Raw genomic sequence first — 21,700 nt, 5'->3', positions numbered from 1 at the left:
GTGGTAAAGATCGGTTGACGTTTCAGGCTGAAACCCTTCGTCCTGACACCTGTGAACACCTTATATTCTGTCTGAATGGCCTCCAAACTGATGCCATGAATATCAATTTCTCCATCTGGGAAACAAATTCCTCCTCTTCCCCCTCCCCCCCCCCCCCCACAGCCTTTCTTTTCTCCACTCTGACCTTTTACTTCTTCTCACCTGCCTACCACTTCCTCCCAGGTCCCCCTGCCTTCTCTTTGTCCAATGGTCCACTCTCCTCTCCTATCAGAGTCCTTCTTCTCTAGCACTTGACCTTTCCCACCCACCTGGCTTCAATCACCTTCCAGTCAGCCTCCTCGCCCCCACCTTTTTATTCCAGCGTTTTCCCCGTGTGTTCCTCTGGATTTCCAACATATGCAGACTCTCTTGTATTTATTATTATGTTCCTTGTTCTGAACTTATTTTTGAATTCAGTGGCCTTTTGTGGCCATTAGATATTTTGAATCCACATGCCAATATATCGATCCTTGTAGAATAACAGCTGCTACTATTTCCTAAAATCAGGGGCTGCAGGAATGGGTGCTCATACTGGACACACATACAGTGGGCACCACTATTACAGCTTTTGGTGTCAGAGTTCAGAGTTTAGTTCAGATATTTATGGATTTTTGTCTTCAATTAAACTCAATTCAACTGCTCAATAAAGTAGATTAGATTAGATTAAATTAAATTAAATTCATTTCAATTCAACTGCCTATCTTTAACTCAAGGGATTCACCACTCTCCATATTTCTTTACCCGCTTATTTGTATTTTGTAGGCATCAAAGTTGTGACTTTCCTAATCTACCAGCACCATAGATCAAGAGACAAGTGGTATAATAAGAGGGCACAGTAGCATAGTGGTTAGCACAGGACTTTACAGTACAGGTGCCTGGGTTCAATCCCCATTACCGACTGTGAGGAGTTTGTACGTTCTACCCCATGACCGTGTGGATTTCCTCTGGGTGCTCCAGCTTCCTGTCATAGTCCAAAGATGGACCAGTTGGTAGATTATTTGGTCATTGTAAATTGTCCCGTGATTAGGCTAAGGATGAAATCAGAGGATTGCTGGGCGGTGTGGCTCGAAGGGCCCATTCTACGCCTCATCTCAATAAGTAGGTGGTTCGCTGAGCAGTGTGGCTCTTTGGGCCAGATGAGTCTGTCCTGAGCCGTATCTATTGAGGAAGTTGGACTTCCCCAATATCTTATCTTATCTTGACCATCCTTTAATCTTAGTTCCCCTTTGTCAGACCATTGTGAAAGGCAAGCATTTCCTCTAATACCTTTTCTCCTCCCCATCTCGTCTTTTTGACACCCAATACATTTATGGATTTTTTTTTACCAACAATTATGCTCAATTCAACTGCCCAATAAATTAGGTTAAGTTCAATTCAATTTACTTCCTCCCTCATGGTGGGAATGAGAAGAGGGCATGTGTCCTGGGTGATGGGGGATCTGTAATGATGGATACTGCCTTATTGAGGCATCACTCCTTGATATCCTGGATACTATGGAGGCTAGTGCCCATAACGGAGCTGACTGAGAGTACATGAATCTTCCTTCATCATGTCATTAGCTTCCTCTTGTTCTTCACTACTGTTAGTCATGCAAGTTCTGGGTGGAGACTCGGAATATCATCGTACTCAGAGGTCGAAGGATTCTTCGTTGCTGTTTCTGTGATTTTCTTTTTGACCAGTCGGGTTGTTAGTCCTGAGCTGACCCCTCAAACCTGGAGGACCAGCGGACTACTCTTAATCTGCCTTCTGCCCTTTGACCTGTTTGGCATGGGTGACCTTACCAAGAGCCAAAGCACAGGGCCAGCCAGCATAGCTCTCCGTGTCATTGTGGCATTCAGGTCTTCAAACCCTACGATAAGGTTGTGGACCTTCTGGAAGATTAAATATCTGGTGTAGTCACAATGCATTAAAAACATTTATCTCCAAAGTATGTATATAATATGCAACCTTGAGATTCGTCTCCTTACAGCAGCCATAAAGCAAAGCCACCAAATTGTACCCATTCTGGAAAAAACCATGGAACACCCAGTGTGCAAAAAAAAAACAAATCTTGCAAACAATAAAAGCAACCAACTAGCATTCAGAAGTGAACACAAAATAGATTTTAGTGTCTGTCTCACAAAATTTCAAACTTTTGAATGAGGCATATTAACTTCGTGTAGCTGGTAATGCACCAGATAGAGCATACTGATCAAAACATTGACTTCATTGTCCAAGTTGCCTAGGTAGAAATCATTGTCCTTGAGGAGATTTGGTATATCACCTGAAACACCTGCTAATTTCTGCCATGGAGAGCATACTGACGGGCTGCATCACTGTTTGGTATCGGGGGTGAGCGGGTACGGCACAGGGTCAAAGTAAGCTGCGGAGAGTTGTAAACTTAGTCATCTCCATCATGGACACTAGCCTCTGAAGTATCCAAGACATGTTTAAGGAGCACTGCCTCAAAAATGTGGCATCCATCATTAAGGACCTCCATTACCCAGGATGTGCTCTCTTCTCATTGCTATGATCAGGGAGGATTCAGGGACAGCTTTTTCCCCCACTGCCATCTGATTTCTGAATGGACATTGAACCCAGGAACACCATCTCACTACCTTAATTTCTGTTTTCATACTGCTTAGATTATTTAACTATTTAATGTACATATAGTTAATGTACTTCAGTTTTTTCTCTATATTACCATGTATTGTACTGCTGCCACAAATATCACAATATATGCTGGTGATATTAAAAGTGATTCTGTAATCTGGAAAATGGGTAGGATACAGCAGGAAAGTATTCTTAATTTTCATGTGTATTTCTTAGCATGCCTTGCTGTTTCTGATGTAGGATGGTCTTCAACATCTGTTCAAAGACCTGTTGTATGTTATAAGCTTTGTCACATCTGGCATTTTCTTAATTCTTTCTGGAAACTAGTGGAGGCACTGGTAGATCTGATTTAACAGTTATGATGTATGTAATTGCTACCATCTTTCCAGCAGCTAAGTGTTCTCTAAGTTATACGAGATTGGTACTGACCTGAAAGCAATTACCTTAGATTTTAGTTGGCAGTTCTAGCCAAAAAAATCGACTTCTGTAGCACTGTACAGAGACTGTGTATAGGATTAAAATTATTTGTGAAAGTTGTTGATCTGAGTTGAATATTCCACAAAACTGCAGATTCAATGGTTCCATTTAATATCAGAAAATGTATTCAGTATATAACCTCAAATTCTTGCTATCTACACAACATCCACAAAATAGAGAGAAACCCCCAAAAAAAGAATGACAGAAAGATGTTAGAATCGCAAAGCCTCTCCTCGTGCAAAAGCATCAAACTTTCCCCCCACCTGCCTCTGCAAAAGCAACAGCCCTCCCCCCTCCCAACCTGACAAGCGAGCAATAGCAAAGCCCCCAAAGGGACCATGATTTAGAGTCCACCAAAAATCATTGTTCACTCCAACATGCCACAGGTTCTCACTCTCTGTCTCTAATAATGGTTAAATAAAGGTGGGGGGGGGAGAGAGGGAGAGGGAGTGAGAGGAGGAGACCTCCGGCAGCCGCACACACAGACTCCCTAGTTAAATGGGTTTACTATATGTATTTGAATAGAGCCGTTGTGCATTTGACTATAGTAAGTAAAATTAAGTGGCATGAATGGTGAATGCTATCTGGTGGAAGTATTTACATTGTGTGAAAGATTTATGGCATAGTGCTTTCTCAATACTTGAGAAAACTAAATTGGTAAAATGTAATCATGCCAATCACATTATTATTCTCTTCAGTATTAAAAGTTTTTTGTTTTGGGTCTGTAAAGCCCGTTACGGTTTTAAAAAAAAGATCCAGTAAAACTCAACTTAAGTTGTATTGACCTGCTCTGTTGTAATGAACACCATATACTCATCTTCATTATTTATAGGCCAAATAACAGTTGGCTTTTGATATTCTTACAGTAAAAGATAAATCTGCTCTTTTTAAAAAAAAAAGTCCACGTCAAATCTGGAAACATTTAATTTAATTTAATTTTATTTATTGAGATGTAGCGCAGAATAGGTCCTTCCAACCCTTAAAGCCACGCCACTCAGCAATCCCCTGATTTAATCCTAGCCTAATCATGGAACAATTTATAATGGACAATGAACCTATCAACCAATATTTGGTCTGTGGGAATAAACCAGAGCACTCACGGGGAGAACGTACAAACTCCTTACAGGCAGCGACGGGAATTGAACCCAGGTTGCTGGTACTGTAAAGTGTTCTATTTTAAACGGACATATTCTTCTTTCATGAATATGGAAACTACATGCTCAGGTGATATGCTTGAGATGAAGATAGGAAAGATGCTGGGAGTTTTAATTCATTCCTAAAACAGTCTTTGCTAAGTGAAAGTGAATTGTGTGTAGTCTAATGTGTGAGATTAAACAAAGAAGATGAGTTTGTCGTTTATACCTCTGTGTTAAGATTGTATACGTCCATTTTGTAGCCTGAAACTGCTGGGACGTGAAGGTTACTAAAACAGATGTCCTTAACTGGGAAGTCAAACCAGGGATGGACATTCACAGTGAATGTTAGGGTCCTGGAGAGTGTTGTAGAGCCAAGGACCCAGGAGTACAAGTTACATAGTCCCCAGAATGTTCCAGGTATATTTAGATTGTGGTAAGAAGAGCAGCACACAGACCAAACTTCCTCTGAAAGACATCAGTGACTTATGCAGGTTTTCTAATAGTTTGCCTTGGAAATCGTGTCTTGAGATTACATTATTATACTATCCCAATACTGAATAACATGAGCTGTTTGAAGGCCGTTTTCAAAGGTTTGCTTTGCATACTACTGATCTGGGTGCTCAGCAAACTGATCTGTTCAGATTTATCGACTATAGCTCAGCATTCAATACAATCATCTCTTTAAAACTAGTCAATAAGTTCCAAGATGTTGGCTTCAATACCTCATTGTGCAATTAGCTCCTCAATTTTCTCACTTGTAGACCCCTGTCAGTTTGGACTGGCAACAACATCTCTTCCATAATTTCTGTCAGCACAGGTGCAGCATAAGACGACTGTGTGCCTAGTCTGTCACTCTACTCGCTTTATACTTATGACCAGTGAGGGCAAGCACAGCTTCAGTGCTTATTTTAGTTTGCTGATAACACCACTGCCATTGACTGAAACAAAGGTGGTGGCAAATCAGTATAGAGGAGGGAGATTGAAAACTTAGCATGTGGTGCCACAACAACCATCTCTTACTCAATGTCAGCAAGACCAAGGAGCTCCTGGTGAAGTGTTTCGGCTCGAAATGTTGACTACTTTTTTCCATAGATGCTGCCTGGCCTGCAGGGTTCCTCCAGCATTTTGTGTGTGTTGCTCGGATTTCCAGCATCTGCAGATTTTCTCTTGCAGAGGAGCTGATTATTTACTTCAGGAGGAGAAAGCCAGAGGTCCATGAGCCAGTCCTTATTGGGGGATCAGAGGTGGAGAGGGTCAGCAACTTTAAATTCCTTGGTGTTATCATTTCAAAGGATCTGTCCTGCCTAGCGCATAAGCTTTGTGAAGAAGGCACATCAACGCTGCTACTTAGAAGTTCGCAAAAAATTGGCATGACACCTAAAACTTTGACAAACTTCTGCAGATGTGTGTGGAGAGCATATTGACTGATTGTATCATAGCCTGATTTGGAAACACCAATGTCCTTAAATGGAAAAGCCTACAAAAAATAGTGGAAGTGACCCAGTCCATCGTGAATAAAGCCCTCCCCACCATTAAGCACATTTACATGGAGTGTTGTCATAGCCTCCATCATCAGGGACCCCATCATCCAGGCCATGCTCTCTTCTTGCTGCTGCCATCAGGAACAAGGTACAGGAGCCCCAAGATCCACACCACCAGGTTCAGAAATAGTTATTACCCCTCAGCCATCAGCCTCTTGAACCAAAGGGGATAATTTCATTCAACTTCACTTGCCCCATCACTGAACTGTTCCCACAATCTTCTTTGAAGGACTCTTCATCTCATGTTCTCAATACTTATTGCTCATTTATCTAATATTATTTATTTCTCTGTATTTACTGTGAATGTCTGCAAGTAAATGAATCTTAGGGTTGTAGATAGTGACATGCAAGTACTTTGATAACAAGTTTACTTTTGAAATTTGAACTTGAAGACAACCATGTGAAGCTAATTACATCAACCATAATTGTACAGAATGGTGAGAACCTTGTTCCCATAAATACATAATGAAGGGTAGCTCCTGCTAGTGTTGCCCACATTAAGGAACAAATAGAAACCGTGGCTGTTATGACATTAACATAAAAATGAAATACATTCCCACCTCCCATGCCAATCTCTCTCTCTCCCCCCCCCCCCCCCCCAAGTTAATATCTGGGAAATAATGCACAGTTCCTGTTGATTTGTTGATTTAAGTGTGGGTTACCTCCTATATTACTTAAACTGATTGGACATGTATTATTGTTTTGCAGACTTTTACAGCATGGTGCAATTCGCATTTACGGAAGGCAGGAACACAAATTGAAGTAATTGAAGAAGATTTTAGGGATGGCCTCAAACTAATGTTACTTTTGGAGGTGATATCAGGTGAGGAATTATTTTGCTTTTATGCCTAAAAGAACCATTCTCAGTTGGATCTATTTATGTTCAATTAAGTTTGGTTATTAATGCATCTAATTCTACTTTTAAGTTTCAAAATGGTTGAGTTGAGTTGATTCCCGATCTTGGCAATCCATTTGCAAAAGTTTCGTCACCATATGAAGAGACATTATCAGTGCATTGTTTAATTGCGTTAGGCTTAGTGAACAGCGGCTGATGATGTCTCCTCACATGGTGACAAAATGTTTGCAAGTAGCTTGCAAGGATCAGAGAACAACTCAATCCAACTGTCAGCCACCCAAACTACACATTTTCCGAGTTATTTTCAGAGTTTCAAATTTTCCTGTGCTTGCTACTAAAGGCTATTGTTTGGGGAAACTTGTGAAAAGAACCTAAGTTACCTGTTCAGAAGACTGGTAGTGTTGACGATTGAGGAAGACTTCATGGTTCAGCTAGTTACAAAGTGATATTCAAGCCAGCGATCCCATTTAGGAAGGATGTAACCATTTCCCCATTATTGAACCATTAGCTTGAACCATTATTATGAACCAAGATTAACCATTATAAAATTTCACCAGCATGAAGCAAGGCATAGAACATAGAACTTACGGAACCAAGACATCTCCACAATGCCCCCTCTACTACCATGATGAAGCTACTCTCAGGTTGGAGGAACAATACCTCGTATCTGTCTAGGCATGAACACCAATTTCTCAAAATTCTGGTAATTGCAAACCCCCCCTCCCACCTCTATTTCCCCATTCTTGTTTCCCTCTCACACTTTTTCTTCTTACCTGTCCAGCACCTTCCTCTGGTGCTTCTCCCCTTCCCTTTCTTCCATGGTCTTCTGTCCTCTCCTATCAGATTCCCCCTTGTCCTGATCTTTATCTCCTTTACCAATCAACTTCCTAGCTCTTACTTCACCCCCTCCCCCTCTCCCAGTTTCACCTATCACATTGTACTTCTTCCTCTCCTCCCCCCACCTTCTTAACCACACCCCCCCCCCCCCCCCATCTTCCTTTCCAGTCCTGATGAAGTGCCTCGGCCTGAAACTGTTTATTCTTTTCTATAGATGCTGCCTGACTCGCTGAGTTCCTTCCACATTTTGTGTGTTGCATTAAGTTGTCAGTTATATATGGATAATTTTATTTCCATCTAACCTAAAAGATACTAATTTGCCAGCAATAAAAAGTAGTTTAGAAAGTTTGTACTTTACATTTATTGACACAAAAACAAATAATTGTAACAATCAAAATGCAATTATATTCATAAATTATTTTATGGCTGATGAATCTGAGGAAGGAGGAGGGATATGGACATTGTGTAGGTAGGAGCGATTAGTTTAAAAAAAAATGCTGGGGCATGTGGGGCTATCAGCCAAGGATGGCAGCCCTCCTCGGAGAAGGAAAACTCTGGTTTTAAACCTCCACTGCTTTGCAGCCATACCCACCTATGGGATAGTCTTTGGGACTAAACCCAGAGGAAGAACTCCGGAGCCAGGTCCCTAAGGCAGTTTGATGTTGTTTACAACTTGACTCTGGCAACCTCTGCGACGACACTAGTGCTAGGCTATATTGGCGCTTGCCCTTCTCTTGGACTACATCAGTGACGTGGAGAGGGGGAAACTGCTGCAGGGGCAACAGCCGGTTCTTCAAATCTTACCACCCTGGAGAGGACACAGTTCACCAGAGGCACAAACCCATGATTCCCTAGCTGCCTACTATACTGTTTAGCTGATCCAGCACAACATTGCAGGCTGAAGGGCCTGTTCCTGTGCTGTACTGCTTTATGTACCAAACATGAAATTTATTCTCAGTTTGGTAAATCTGCTTTATTATGCCCTGAAAAATATCGTCTGGGAATACTTAAACGAGAAAATCTGTAGATGCTGGAAATCCAAGCAACACCCACAAAATGCTGGAGGAAGTCAGTGGGCAGGCAACGTCTATTGGGAAATAAGGACAGTTGACATTTTGGGCCAAGTCCCTTAAGCAGAGACTCGGCCCAAAATGTCGACCGTACTTTTTTTCCATAGATGCTGCCTGGCCTGCTGAGTTCCTCCACCATTTTGTGTGTGTTGCCCGGGAATCCTTGACTTATTTTTCCTCCAGGGTGATGATGAATATTCGTAGTTCAGGTTGAGGCAGTTGATGTTGCATTGTTCAGTGAGCTTGGTAATTAACTTGCATCACCAGTCGAGGTGACATCTCAATGGGTAGTTGTCATTTCTTTCTGGTTGTGCTCACATTTATATATCCACCCCTCCCTCCCCTTTTGCTTACTTCAGTCCTGTGTGGCTACCCCTTCAATTGACTTTGAATTCTATTGGCTAAGGTTTCTTTGGCTGTCAGGGGTACGTAGATGCCGTGTACATCGGTATGTTTGTTTACAGAGTTATAAGAAGCGAACCATGCTTCTAAAAATTTTCGTGCCTGCTTCATGTTTGCCTGTGCCAGAACCTCTGTGATGTCCTGGTTAAAGTCTTCATGTACTGAGATCAGCGACAGTAGATCATGTCTCTGTACCACCAGTTTGTGTTCCTGTAGGTGAGATTTCTCCTCTTTCATCACCACCACTGCTCTTGATTTTTCTATTGATCAGTTTAACTTAATCCTTGATATCATATTATATGGCTGTCTTGTCAGCTGAGTAGTTTCTTGTTCCTCTGGAATTCTGCATTTTTAAAAAAAATACATCTTTTTGGGGCAAAGCTATAACAAGATGTTAGTTCGGATGAAGGGTGTCAGCCCGAAACGTTGACTGTAACTCTTCCTAGAGATGCTGCCTAGCCTGCTGCGTTCACCAGCAACTTTGTGTGTTGCTTGAATTTCCAGCATCTGCAGAATTCCTTGTGTTCGTGTTGATTTTATTGATGATAGCAGCAACTCGATCAAGCATGTGGCATGGGGAGTTTTCCTGTATGACACACACTCTAGTTTGAAAAATACATCTCATGATGCTCTGAACACATCATCATTGACGTATCCTGGGGTCTTCGTGTGCTTTGGGTTGTTCAACATCAGACACCCTCACCCAGGCAACCCAGCCGTGGTTGACCAAGCCATGACTTGTGTTCAGATAGCATGTGCTGCAGATCCCCAAGGACTTGCTCTCTTTATCCAGAGCCATCTTGAGGCTTTCTCTGCTGGCTTGGTGATGTTGTCAGTGGCTCTCTGCCTCCTTTCACCAGCGATATCCAGTGTGCTGAGGGCTCTGTGAAAAGATGTCCAATAGTAATCAGTTCATTATTAATCTGAATCAGGTTTAATATCACCTGTGAAGTTTGTTGTCTTTGTGGCATTAGTACCACATAGCACATAATAATAGAGAAAAAACTAAATTACAGAAAGCACATAGTAAAAAATGCAAAAATGGAAATAAAAAATGTAGTGAACTAGTGTTTGTGGGTTCAATGTCCATTCAAAAATTGAATGGCAGAGGGGAAGAGGCTATTCCTGAATCATTGAGTGTGTGCTTTCAGGATGCTGTACCTCCTCCCTGATGGTAGTAATGAGAACAAGGTATGACCTGGGTGATGGCGGCGGGGGGTCCTTAATGATGGGTGCCACCTTTTTGAGGCATCACTCCTTGAGATGTCCTGGATACTATGGAGGTTAGTGCCCACGATGGAGCTGACCGGGTTTACCCTCTGCAGGTTATTTTGATTCTATGCAGTGGCATCCCTCATCACCACCACCCCCACCCCCTCACCATACCAGACAGTAATGCAGCCAGTTAGAATGCTCTCCACAGTACTTTGGTAGAAATTTTCAAGTGTCTTTGGTGACATACCAAATCTCCTCAAAGTCCTAATGAAATATAGCCGCTGCTGTGCTTTCTTTGAGCTGCATCGATATGCATAGATAGATACTTCATTGATCCCAAAGGAAATTACATTGTCTCAGTAGCGTTACAAGTGCAGAGATATAAATATTAGAAGAGAAGTAGAAATAACAAAAAACAAGTTACCACAAAAAGTTTAACAGGAGGGGGTCATCACTTCCCTGGCTATAGGTTGACTCATTGTCCAGCCTAACGGCCAAGGGTAAGAATGACCTCATACAGCGCTCTTTGGAGCAGTACAGTTGTCTTAGTCTGTTACTAAAAGTGCTCCTCTGTTCAGCCAAGGTGGCATGCAGAGACTGAGAAACATTGTCCAGAATTGCCAGGATTTTCCATAGGGTGCACCCCCAGATACTTGTAGGCCCTCACCACATCCACATCCTGACCATCAGTAGTAACAGGGAGCAACAGAGGCTTCGCCTTCCTAAAGTCCGTCACCATCTCCTTTGTCTTACTGATGGTGCACTGCAGATGATTCAGAGTGCACCATTTGACAAAGTCCTCCACCAGGGCCCTGTATTCATCTGCCTGTCCTCCCTTTGTACATCCAACTATTGCTGAGTCATCGGAGAATTTCTGCCATTGACATGACTCAGTGCTGTATCTAAAGTCTGAGGTATACAGGGTAAACAGGAAGGGAGCCAGTACAGTCCCCTGTGGGGTCCCAGTGCTGCTTAGAGCTATGTCTGGCACATAGCTCTGAAGCTGCACAAACTATGGTCTGCCAGTCAGGAAGTCTGTTATCCAGAATACAATGAAAGTGCCAGTCTGCGTTGAATGGACCTTTTATCCCAGCAATGAGGCTGTATGTTGTTGAAGGTGCTTGAGAAATCAAAGAACGTGACCCTCACAGTGCTGCCCTGCTTATCCAAATGGGAGTAAGCTCTGTTCGGCAGGTAGATGGCAGCATCATTGACTCCAGTGTGCTACTGGTTGGCAAACTGCAGGGGATCAATGACTGATCTGACCAGGGGTCGGGGGTGAGCCAGGACCAGTCTTCATGATGTGTTAATTCAGGGCCACTGGACCCTTTTTGGGTTCTGGGATCACACGTGATGTTTTCCACACAGTCGGGACCCTTTCCAGGCTGAGACACAGTTTGAAAATATGTTGGAGAACTCCACACAACTGCTCAGCACACTCCTTTAGGACCTTGGGATTCACACCATGGTCCCAATGCTTTGCCTTGTCTGAGTTTCCCCAGAGCCCCTATCACCTACTTAGCAGTGAAGGGGAGTCCATGATGACTGGGGAGTTGGTGGAAGGTAGAGGCTGGGGAAAGTGAAGGTTGGGATGCTAGCAGCTGGTATGTGGAGGTGTGGATGGTAGGCGCAGGGCCTGGAAGGGATGTAGACAGTGGTAGCCCGTGATGTTCATCTATGTGTTGAATGGGAGGAGGGGAGGTGTTGATACTGAGGGAGCATTGGGTGCCTCTGTATCCAGACCGGTGTGCTGAGAGGTGTGAATTGTCAAACCTATTGAAGAATTGGTTTAACCCATAAGTCCATTCACAGGTGCATTCCCAGGGTCGACAGCTAGGCTGATTGAAGCTGGTAATGCTCTTAATGCCTCTCCAAACCTCCTCTGTGCTGCTCTGCTTAAGTTTGTTCTCCAGGTCTCCTATATTCCTCGTTAGCCACCGTGATCTTCTTTAGCTCCCTCTGCACTTGTTGGGACCAGGTTAGATCCTCAGATGTACTGACACCCAGGAACTTGAAATTGTGCACTCTTTCCACTTCTGATTCCTCTATGAAGTCTAGTGTGTGTTCTGTCATCTTAATAATGTTCAAAAAAGTTGAAATATATTCAATCCTTTATTAGTATGAGCAAAACGTGCAATCTTGAAATGATGAAATTAAAACTAACAGTATTAAATGCACTTAAGGGGACTTGAGCAAAGGTAGGTAGAGTTAAGTGTTTTCAAATGTAATTAAGTGGTTAATCAAAGACATGACACCTGGTAATCCCCAACTCTAAACTGCCCAGAACAAAGAATGAATATGTAACTAAACCCTTTGCTTTTACCATGCCACCAATACGCATGACTAATTAAAATAATAAACAAGCAACACAGAAGACAATGTAGATAGAAAACAGATGCATGGCTCCTACTCTTATTCTTGCAGAGCCTAAGTTGAACACCACTGTTCACATTTTTGTTATCTGACTGCAAAATTATCCATGGTCATTAAATCCACTAGATAAGGGGTTCAAAATATTTTTATGCCATGGGCCCCTACCGTTAACTGAGATAATGAAGTTGGCAGTTTAGGTTTTGTCCTGCTTTATTTTTAAACAGGACCATCTTCCACATTGTTTGGTAAATGGTGATCTGGCTGTTCTGAAGCAAATTGATTAAAAGGCACAGCTCTGAAACCTAGAGAACAATAAAGAAGACACGACAAAGACCGCTGACTTTCACCAACCAGTGCCTGAGAAGGATCCTAAACATCAGATGGATTGACAAAGTAATCAACCAGGCACAGTGGGGAAAACTCCAACCAGGGTTCCATAGCGATACATGTATGCAAATAGAAATGGAGATGGATTGGCCACAACTTGAGGAAGCCAACCAACAACGTCACCAGAGGGGCATTAAAATGGAATCCTCAAAGAAAGAGGGAAAAAAAGGGACTTCCAAAGTACACTTAGGAAGGATGTCAAGGTCGAAATTAGACGAGGGGAGAGTCCAGGTCCACCCTGTAGACACTGGCTCAGAACAGGATGGTGGTGACCGGCGCTAAGGCCCAAGAGAAACAGTAGTAGAATATGCTGGGACATTGGTGCTGGTTAGCTTTTTACTCGACTTGGTGCATACTATTTTATTTAAAAGTTGAGCTAATTAGGTTAGCTTTTTGTGTCACCAAAGACGCTCACAAATTTCTATCTGTGTACCGTGGGGAGCATCGTAACTGGTTGCATCGCCATCTGGTGTGGAGGGGCCACTTCACAGGATCGTTAAAAGCTGCGAAGGGTTGCAAATCCAGCCAGCGCCATCATGGGCACTAGTCTTCCAAGCATGAAAGATATCTTCAAAAGGCATTATCTCAAAAATGGCGGTATCCATCTGTAAGGAACTTCATCACACAGGCCATACCCCCTTCTCATTGCTACCATTAAGGAGGACATGTAGGAACCTGAAGAGAGAGACTCAACACTTTAGGAGCAGATTCTTCCCCTCCATCATCATATTTCTGAATGTACAATGAACCCATGTACACTACCTCACTTTTTTTTGCTCTCATTTTGCACTACCTATTTAATTTTTTTATATACAGATAGTACTATATAAAAGAATTCTGTAAAGGGAAGATGCTTTGAAAAATAATGAGATGAAAAGTTTGTGAATATCAAAAAATTACTATGAAGAGCAGAAAACAGTTTAAAATAAACTAAATCAAATCAATATTTGTTGTGACCACCCTTTGCCTTTTAAAACTGCATCAATTTTCATAGGTGCAGTGCAGGTTTATAAGAAAATCCAAGCATATTAGAGAACTTCCCACAGTTCTTCTGCAGACTTTGGCTGTCTCGCTTGCTTCTGTCTCTCCAGGTATTCCCAGATAACTTGATGATGTTGCGATCAGGGCTCTGTAGAGGGAATGACATCTGTTGTAGAACTCCTTTGTACTTTTCACTGAAGATGGTTCTTCATGACCTTGGTCATGTGTTTGGGGGTCATTGTTCTGCTGCAGAATGAAGTTGGCACTAATCAGATGGCTCCCTGATGGTATTGTGTGATGGATGAGAATCTGCTTGTACTTCTCAGCGTTGAGGATTCTGACCAGATCACCAACTGCATTTGCAGAAATACAGCCCCCAACTGGCAGAGAACCTCAAACATGCTTCACTGTTGGTTGCAGACACCTGTCCACGTAGTGCTCTTCTGCTTTTCTACGGACAAACTACCTCCTGTTTGATCCAAAAATTTCAAATTTGGACTTTTAAATCCAGAGCACTTGCTGATATTGTTCAGCACCCTAGTCCTTGTGTTTTTGTGTGTAGATGAAGCTCTTGGCTTTGTTTTCACTTCAGACAAATGACTTTTTCACAGCAACTGTTTTTTGAAGACCACTTCTGACAAGGCTTCTCTGGATTGTAGAGGGTGTACTTGAAATCCAGTGGTTTTGGTGAGTACTGAACTGACAGTAATGCTGGACTACTTCTGATTTAGAGGGGACGTCAGTTTGATGTATCTCTCATCTGCTGCACTCAGTTTCTGTGACCAACCACTGGTTTCTGGCCCTCAACCTTGCCTGTTTCTTTGTGCTTCTTGGACAGCTCATCTTGAAACTCCTGTCAGCCGCAAAATTTCTGCCTGGGAGAGACCTTGCTGATGCAGGATGACCACCTTTTGTTCTGTTGCTGTGCTCACTCTTACCATGGTGTAAGAATTGATGATTTGAAGATTAAACTGTCATGTCGGCCACATCCTCACCTTTTAGTTTGGTTGTCCTTCAACCAGTTTGATTCCTTCTACACCCGTTTCTGTTTCAATTTATCAGTCAACTCATAATGTCATTGATCATTAGATTATTAGATTAGATTAGATTATGAGGATACGCAGTCCTCTTTTATTGTCATCTAGTAATGCATGCATTAAGAAATGATACAATATTCCTCTGGTGTGATATCACAGAAACACAGGACAGACCAAGACTGGAAAACTAACAAAACCACATAATTATAACATATAGTTACAACAGTGCAACAATACCATAACTTGATGAAGAACAGGCCATAATCACAGTAAAAAAAAAAGTTGAAAGTCTCTCGGAAGTCCCACATCTCATGCAGACGGGAGAAGGAAGAAAACTGTCCCTGCCATGCCCGACCACAGTCCGACTCTGAGTCGTCCGAAAACTTCGAGCCTCCGATCAGCCCTCCGACACCGAGTACCGAGCACCATCTCTGCTGAATGCTTCGACCTCAGCCTCGGTTGCCAGCAGCAGGCAAAGCCGGGAATTTTGGGGCCTTCCCTCCAGAGATTCTTGATCGCACAGTAGCAGCAGCGAACTGGGCGTTTCAGAAGTTTTTCTCCAGATGTTCCTCTACTTCTCACTTCTGTCTCCATCAAATCAGAATTGTGCACAGCCCCTACTTAACAAATACGATATCATTTCACTGGAGAGCTGCGCGCGCTGCGTCGTGCCACCATCTTCTCCTCCTGCTTCCTTTGCACCTTAACACCTGTTTGTTATGCTTGTTTGATCATGCACTGGGCTAGACACCTACAACGTTTTAATTTGAAATGTGGTCTGTTACTTAATATGGCATTGAGTTCAAAGGTCAAAAGGTTATTTTGCAACTTTATAAAACTTTGGTTAGGCCACATGTGGACTACTGCACACAGTTCCTGTTGCCCCACTATTTGAATGATGTTGAGACTTTGGAGAGGGTGCAGAAGAGGTTTACCAGGATGCTGCCTGGTTTAGAGGGCATGTGCTATCATAAGAGGCTGGCTAAGGTTGGGTTGTTTTCTTTGGAGTGTCAGAGGCTGAGGGGAGATCTGATAGAGGTTTACAAGATTATGACAGGCATAGATAGAGTTGACAAGGAGTATCTGTTTCCCAGGGTTGAAATGTCTAATACCAGAGGACATGCATCGAAGGGTGAGAGGGGTTAGATTTAAGGGGGATGTGAGGAGTAAGTTTTTTTATTCAGAGAGTGGTGGATGCCTGGACTGCACTGCCTGGTATGGTTGTAGAAGCAAATACATTAGAGGCTTTTAAGACACATTTGGATAGGCACATGGATGTGAGGAAGGTGGAGGGATATGGACATAGTTTAAGTAGGAAGGATTAGCGTTTTTGATTTGTTTGTTAGCTGATTCGGCACAACATTGTGGGCCGAATGGCCTGTTCCTGTGCTGTACTCTTCTATGTTCTATGTTACTTTGTTTAATGAAATGCAAAAAATTTTCTAACATTTAATTTTTTTTTTGGAAACTTAAATGTTTGGAAATCTAAAATTTGCTGCTTTGTACTGACACACTAATGCAGAATACAAAAAATAAAACAACTGAAACAAAATTAGTATTAAAAAATCCAGGGTGCCTGACATTTGCACAATTATGTACTTACTGTAATTTTTATTATTATCGGTTGCAATGGACTGCTGCCACAGAACAGCAGATTACATGACCTATGTCAGTGATATGAAAGCCGACTCGGATCACAGCAGCATTTAGGAGAGATGTGTTAACCACTTTCATGTTTCTGATGAATTATTTCCAGTCCTGTTGAGCCTGTACTCATTTGACTGACAGCACTGCTGAACTTTAAGATCTGTAGGTTATGGGATTGCTTAGGTACAGAGAAGGCTTTTTTGCTTAAGCATGTTTAGCTATTTCTTGTAGGTGGGTGGGCCCTTTTTTCTATGAGCCAGGTTCCTTTGCTCGCTGCTCCTGGGGGAAGGTCCTTGCGTTCGAATGATCTCTCTTTCTCCCTCAATGCTGTCGGAGGATGATGCTGCAGCAAGGTTTAATCGATGTAGTGTGTGGGTTGTGGACTCTAATTCATGTTTTAAGATACGTTCTAGTTTCAGGTCGCTCCTTTTGTTGCTAGTTTGAATGATTTTAGAACATAGAGTACAGCAGAGAATTTTGACAGAATGATAATGTTCAGAGTATTAGAGTGCCAGGCCGTTTCTTGTCTAATCTGTGGTAGGTACACCTTGCTCAATATAGGTATGTGTCCACATAATTTGCTGTTGGGATGCAGGTGTGGCATGTGCTTTCCTAAATTGACAGTGTGCCTTGACTGGCGTCAGTGTCTGTGCAAAGGTGTATACTTGTCCTATGGTTTAAGGCTTACTACAATAGAATGGATTGCTCAACCAATTTCTCAGATATTCTTGAGCTAGAGTTGCGTATAAGACATACAAAGGGCAATTAAATTCCCTTCTTAAAGCATATGGTGTACTTAGGATTTCTTTAGTTTCACAGTCCCATTCTTAATACTAGTTTTTTTTAAGTTATAAATTATTTAACTAAATTTCCTAACTGCTTTGGAATTTGCATTTGTTGTGGAATTGCATGTTCTGGTCTTTGGTTTCAAAATACATTTAATATCAAAGTATGTATATCTGATACAACCTTGAGATTCTCCTTACAAGTAGCCACAAAACAAAGAAACCCAAAAGAGCACATTTTAAAAAAGACTGTAAAACACTCAACGTGTAGAAAGAGAGAGAGAAAAAAAACAAATCATGCAAACAGTAAAAGTAAACAAAAAGCATTCAGAATTAGCTCAGACTTGGAGCCTGGAGCAGCCGGAACAGGCCACAGCCTCAGTTCAGCATATAGTGGAGTAAAATGTCACGGAGCCCACAGACACGAAGCCAGGAGCGCCCACAGCCTCTGCCTCAGTGCAGTGCGGAGTGGAGTGAACTCACCCGATCCTCGCCTCTGGATCGACACCCTGCCATTTCAGTTCAACTGGTCTGGCATTTAAATCGTCCAAATGTGAGGTCATTTCTCGTTGTAAGACCCGGGCCCTGTCACATTGATACGTTATGGGCCTGAGCTTTCCAAATCATCCTGGCATTTAGATTGATCAAAACTTGACTCGGTTTAGGTGGATGGGCCTTGAATCTGCCATTCTAGTGCTCCACTCTCCTCGACTTCATCTCGAATGTGCGTCGACCTTGCCCTGACTTTGCCTCGAGCTCACCTTGCACCTGCCTGCTTCTGCCCTTGACTCAGCCTCACCTTCACTTGCCTCTTCATTGTCGGTGGTGTTGCTACCATAATTTTTTTTTACAGAAAAAGTGTTATTAATAAAATATTTAGTTGTATTCCTTGTTTGGTTAACCACTGGTAAGTAATCACTTGCCTTCAGCAGCGCAATCTTAAACCAGATTGCAAACCTAGTAACAGAGGCACGGTGATGCTGTATGCCAATAAAGTGCTAGATAGCCTTGGCAGTAAAAGAAAAGTAAATGGCTCGACCTAGTAAAATGACATGTCCTGTAATTTATTAATCTTGTTCATGTGTGCCCGTGCAGTAAGAACTCTTTGGACTTTGCATCAGACCCATGTTTATTCACATCCATTGTGCACCTCGGCCAAGATTCAGCTTAGTAGCTGGGGGTTGGATATGGTAGCTGAAACCATACTTACCGATCTTGTTTAGAAAGAAAGCTGGCAGACTTTGTTCAACGTAGTTTTGAAGATGTAATCAGTTCTTGGCCGTGTTCAGTGTTTGAATGCAGTTGACTAAAATTGCCATGCATTGCAAGCTGTAATAGCTGAGAAGATATCTGGAACAATGAATAAACAGGAGTAAAGTCTGCAGGTGCTGGAAACCCAGAGCAACTCTCACACAAAATGCTGGAGGGTCTCAGTAGGCCAGGCAGCATCTGTGGAAAGGAATAAGCAGTTGACCTTTCAGGCCATGAGCCTTCCTCAGGATTGGAAAGGAAGGGAGAAGATGCCAGAATAAAAAGGTGTGGGGGGGGGGGGGAGGGGAAGAAGATTTTTTTATTTATTGGGATACAGCAGAATAGCCGCTTCCGGCCCTTTGAGCTGTGCTGCCAGCAGTCCCCTGATTTAGCCCTAGCCTAATCTCAGGACAGTTTACAATGACCAATTAACTTGCCAACCTGTACATCTTTGGGCTGTGGGAGGAAACCGGAGCACCCACTGGAAACTCATGGGAAGGAGCGTTCAAGCTCCTTGCGGGCAGCAGTAGGAATTGAACCCAGGTCGCCTGGACTATAAAGTGCTGTGCTAACCACCACGCTTCTGTGCTGTCCCAAACAGAGCTGGTTGCTATATGGGACGAGCTGGGATTCAGCCATGGTAGTACATTTATTTCCAGTGGGATTGTTGTTTGAGTTCTTGCTCCAAAGACTTGGGCACAATATCTTTGCTGGCATTTCATTGTATCGGGAAGAGCCATGAATTATTAAATAGAGTGAATTATTAAATGGGTACTATCTTTCAAATTCAAGTTTAATTGTCATTCAATCATACATGAATACAGCCAAACAAAACAGTGTTACTCTAGGAACAAAGTGCAAAACACAGTACCAGTGGTCAAACAGAACATGGCACATATTTAGCAGGCATATATAAGATATCAGTAAAATACAGTCACATAACAACGTCTCTGAGTCCATGAATGTTGCAGCTGTCTGCAATCGAACAATCTTCTGCCGAATGAATACTGGGGGCTGTGCTGGCTCCAGCTTGGTGCCTCTGTCCTGGGCAACACTGCGGCTTGAGGCGTAGTCCTCTCTACCATCGAGGCCACGCAGCTCCCCCGCTGTTCGCTGATAAATTAATGAATCAGACTTGCATCACTCTACATTAGCAACGCCCAACAGGGTCTTGCGATCACAAGACAAGCGACTAAGACTATCACTCATTGTTAGACTGCACCCCCTCTTCACGCACCAACTCCTCCACCTCCAATGCAGGCAGCAGCATGATCAGCAACAACAAACAACTCACTGATGGGATAACAAGCAGCACACATCAAAGGTGCTGGTGAACGCAGCAGGCCAGGCAGCATCTCCAGGAAGAGGTGCAGTCGACGTTTCAGGCCGAGACCCTTCGTCAGGATGGGATAAACCTGCAGTACTTTAAATTCTTAATGCCTAGCAGGGTCTTGAAATTGGAAAAGATACATTAAAAAAAAATTAAGCATTAGGGGGTATCCTGAGGTTTTAGAAAAGAACTGTAAGCCCTGGAATCTTGATTTGTTTCATTGTCCTTGTATTTACTGACCACTGTTGTCAACTTTGACTATATATATATTCCCAAAAAGGGAAGGTTTTAAAGTTTTCCAAAAAAAATTAATAATATGAATGCAATATTCCCACGAGTGAGGATGGTATTCCCATTCCCGTTATGACATGTCAGTCCACTCGCCTGCTTGTCCCCTCCACCTTCCCTTTCTCCATTGGTCCACTCTCCTCTCCTATCAAATTCCATCTTCTCCAGCCCTTTACCTTTCCCACCCACCTGACTTCACCTATCACCTTCCAGCTGTCCTCCTTGCCCTCACCCCACCTTTTTTTTTATTTTGGCATCTTCCCTCCTTCCTTTCCAGTCCTGATGAAGAGTTTTGGCCTGAAACATCGACTGTTTATTCATTTCCATAGATGCTGCCTGTCCTGCTGAGTTCCTACACCATTTTGTGTGCTTGTTGTTCTGGATTATCACCCTCTGTAGTTTTTCTCTTGCTTATTAATGCATAATGCCTGTGTGAGCTTCCCAATTGTTGTTATTTGTCATTTTAGTTTTAAATGATGTGTTTGGAGTAAATGAACCAAAATTCTTGAGGTTTCTATTTTTAATGCAAGTTTTTGGACCTTACTTGTCATTTGGATCTTGAGCCAGGTATTTAGTAAGAACAAAAATGCAAGCAGTCTTCTTCTTTTCCCCAGGGGAGCGATTACCGAAACCAGAGCGTGGGAAAATGAGGGTGCACAAGATAAATAATGTCAACAAGGCTTTGGATTTTATCGCATCTAAAGGTGTGAAACTAGTTTCCATCGGAGCAGAAGGTAAGAGAATATTTTTCCATTTATATAACAGACTTATATCTGTAAGTGGTATGGAATTTGTGGTGTTCATAAACACTACAGCAGATAGGCATTCCTTAGACTGAAAATGAAGTTTTCTGGGAATTGGACTTGGCAGCTTTTCATTGGGGCTTAATGTTAGGCCATGTATTCACTGGAATTCAGAAGAATGACGAGTGACCTAATTGAAACCCATTGAATTTTGAAAGCACTCGGTAGAGTGGATGTGGAGAGGATGGCTCCGATGGTGGGAGAATCTAAGACCAGAGGACACACCCTCAGAATACAGAGGTGTCCTTTTAGAATGGAGGTGAGGAGGAATCTCTTTAGCCAGAGTGTGGTGTCTGTGGAATTCGTTGCCATAGACAGCTGTGCTGGCCAAGTCAATGGGTATATTTAAGGCAAACGTTGTTAGGTTCTTGATTGGGCAGGGCATGAAGGGATATGGGGAGAAGGCAGGACTTTGGGGCGGAGAAGAAAAATGAATGATGAAATGGTAAAGCAGACTCAATGGGCTAAGTGGCCAAATTCTGCTTTTATGTCTTATGGTCTTGTAAGACACAGAAACAGAACCAGGCCATTCAGCCTATTTAGTCTCTGCCATTTGATCATGGCTTGTTAGTTTTCCTTCTCAATCCCATTTTCCTGCCTTTACCCCGTAAACTTTGTCACCCTTACTTATTAAGTACATATTGACTTCAGCT

General features: G+C 42.6%; 1 protein-coding gene across 1 annotated transcript in view; it reads left to right on the top strand.

Moving 5' to 3' along the window:
- LOC140206178 (alpha-actinin-1-like) overlaps positions 1-21,700 on the top strand; it is a 163,475-nt gene that overhangs the window by 50,111 nt on the left and 91,664 nt on the right. The window contains 2 exon segments of the mRNA XM_072274455.1: positions 6,494-6,608; positions 20,859-20,978. Coding sequence (XP_072130556.1) covers positions 6,494-6,608; positions 20,859-20,978 — 235 coding nt within the window.

This window comes from Mobula birostris, chromosome 12, assembly GCF_030028105.1.
Source record: "Mobula birostris isolate sMobBir1 chromosome 12, sMobBir1.hap1, whole genome shotgun sequence".
Lineage (NCBI taxonomy): Eukaryota > Metazoa > Chordata > Chondrichthyes > Myliobatiformes > Myliobatidae > Mobula > Mobula birostris.
Note: the sequence above shows the minus strand (reverse complement) of the source record. Positions and strands in the feature narration are given on the sequence as shown.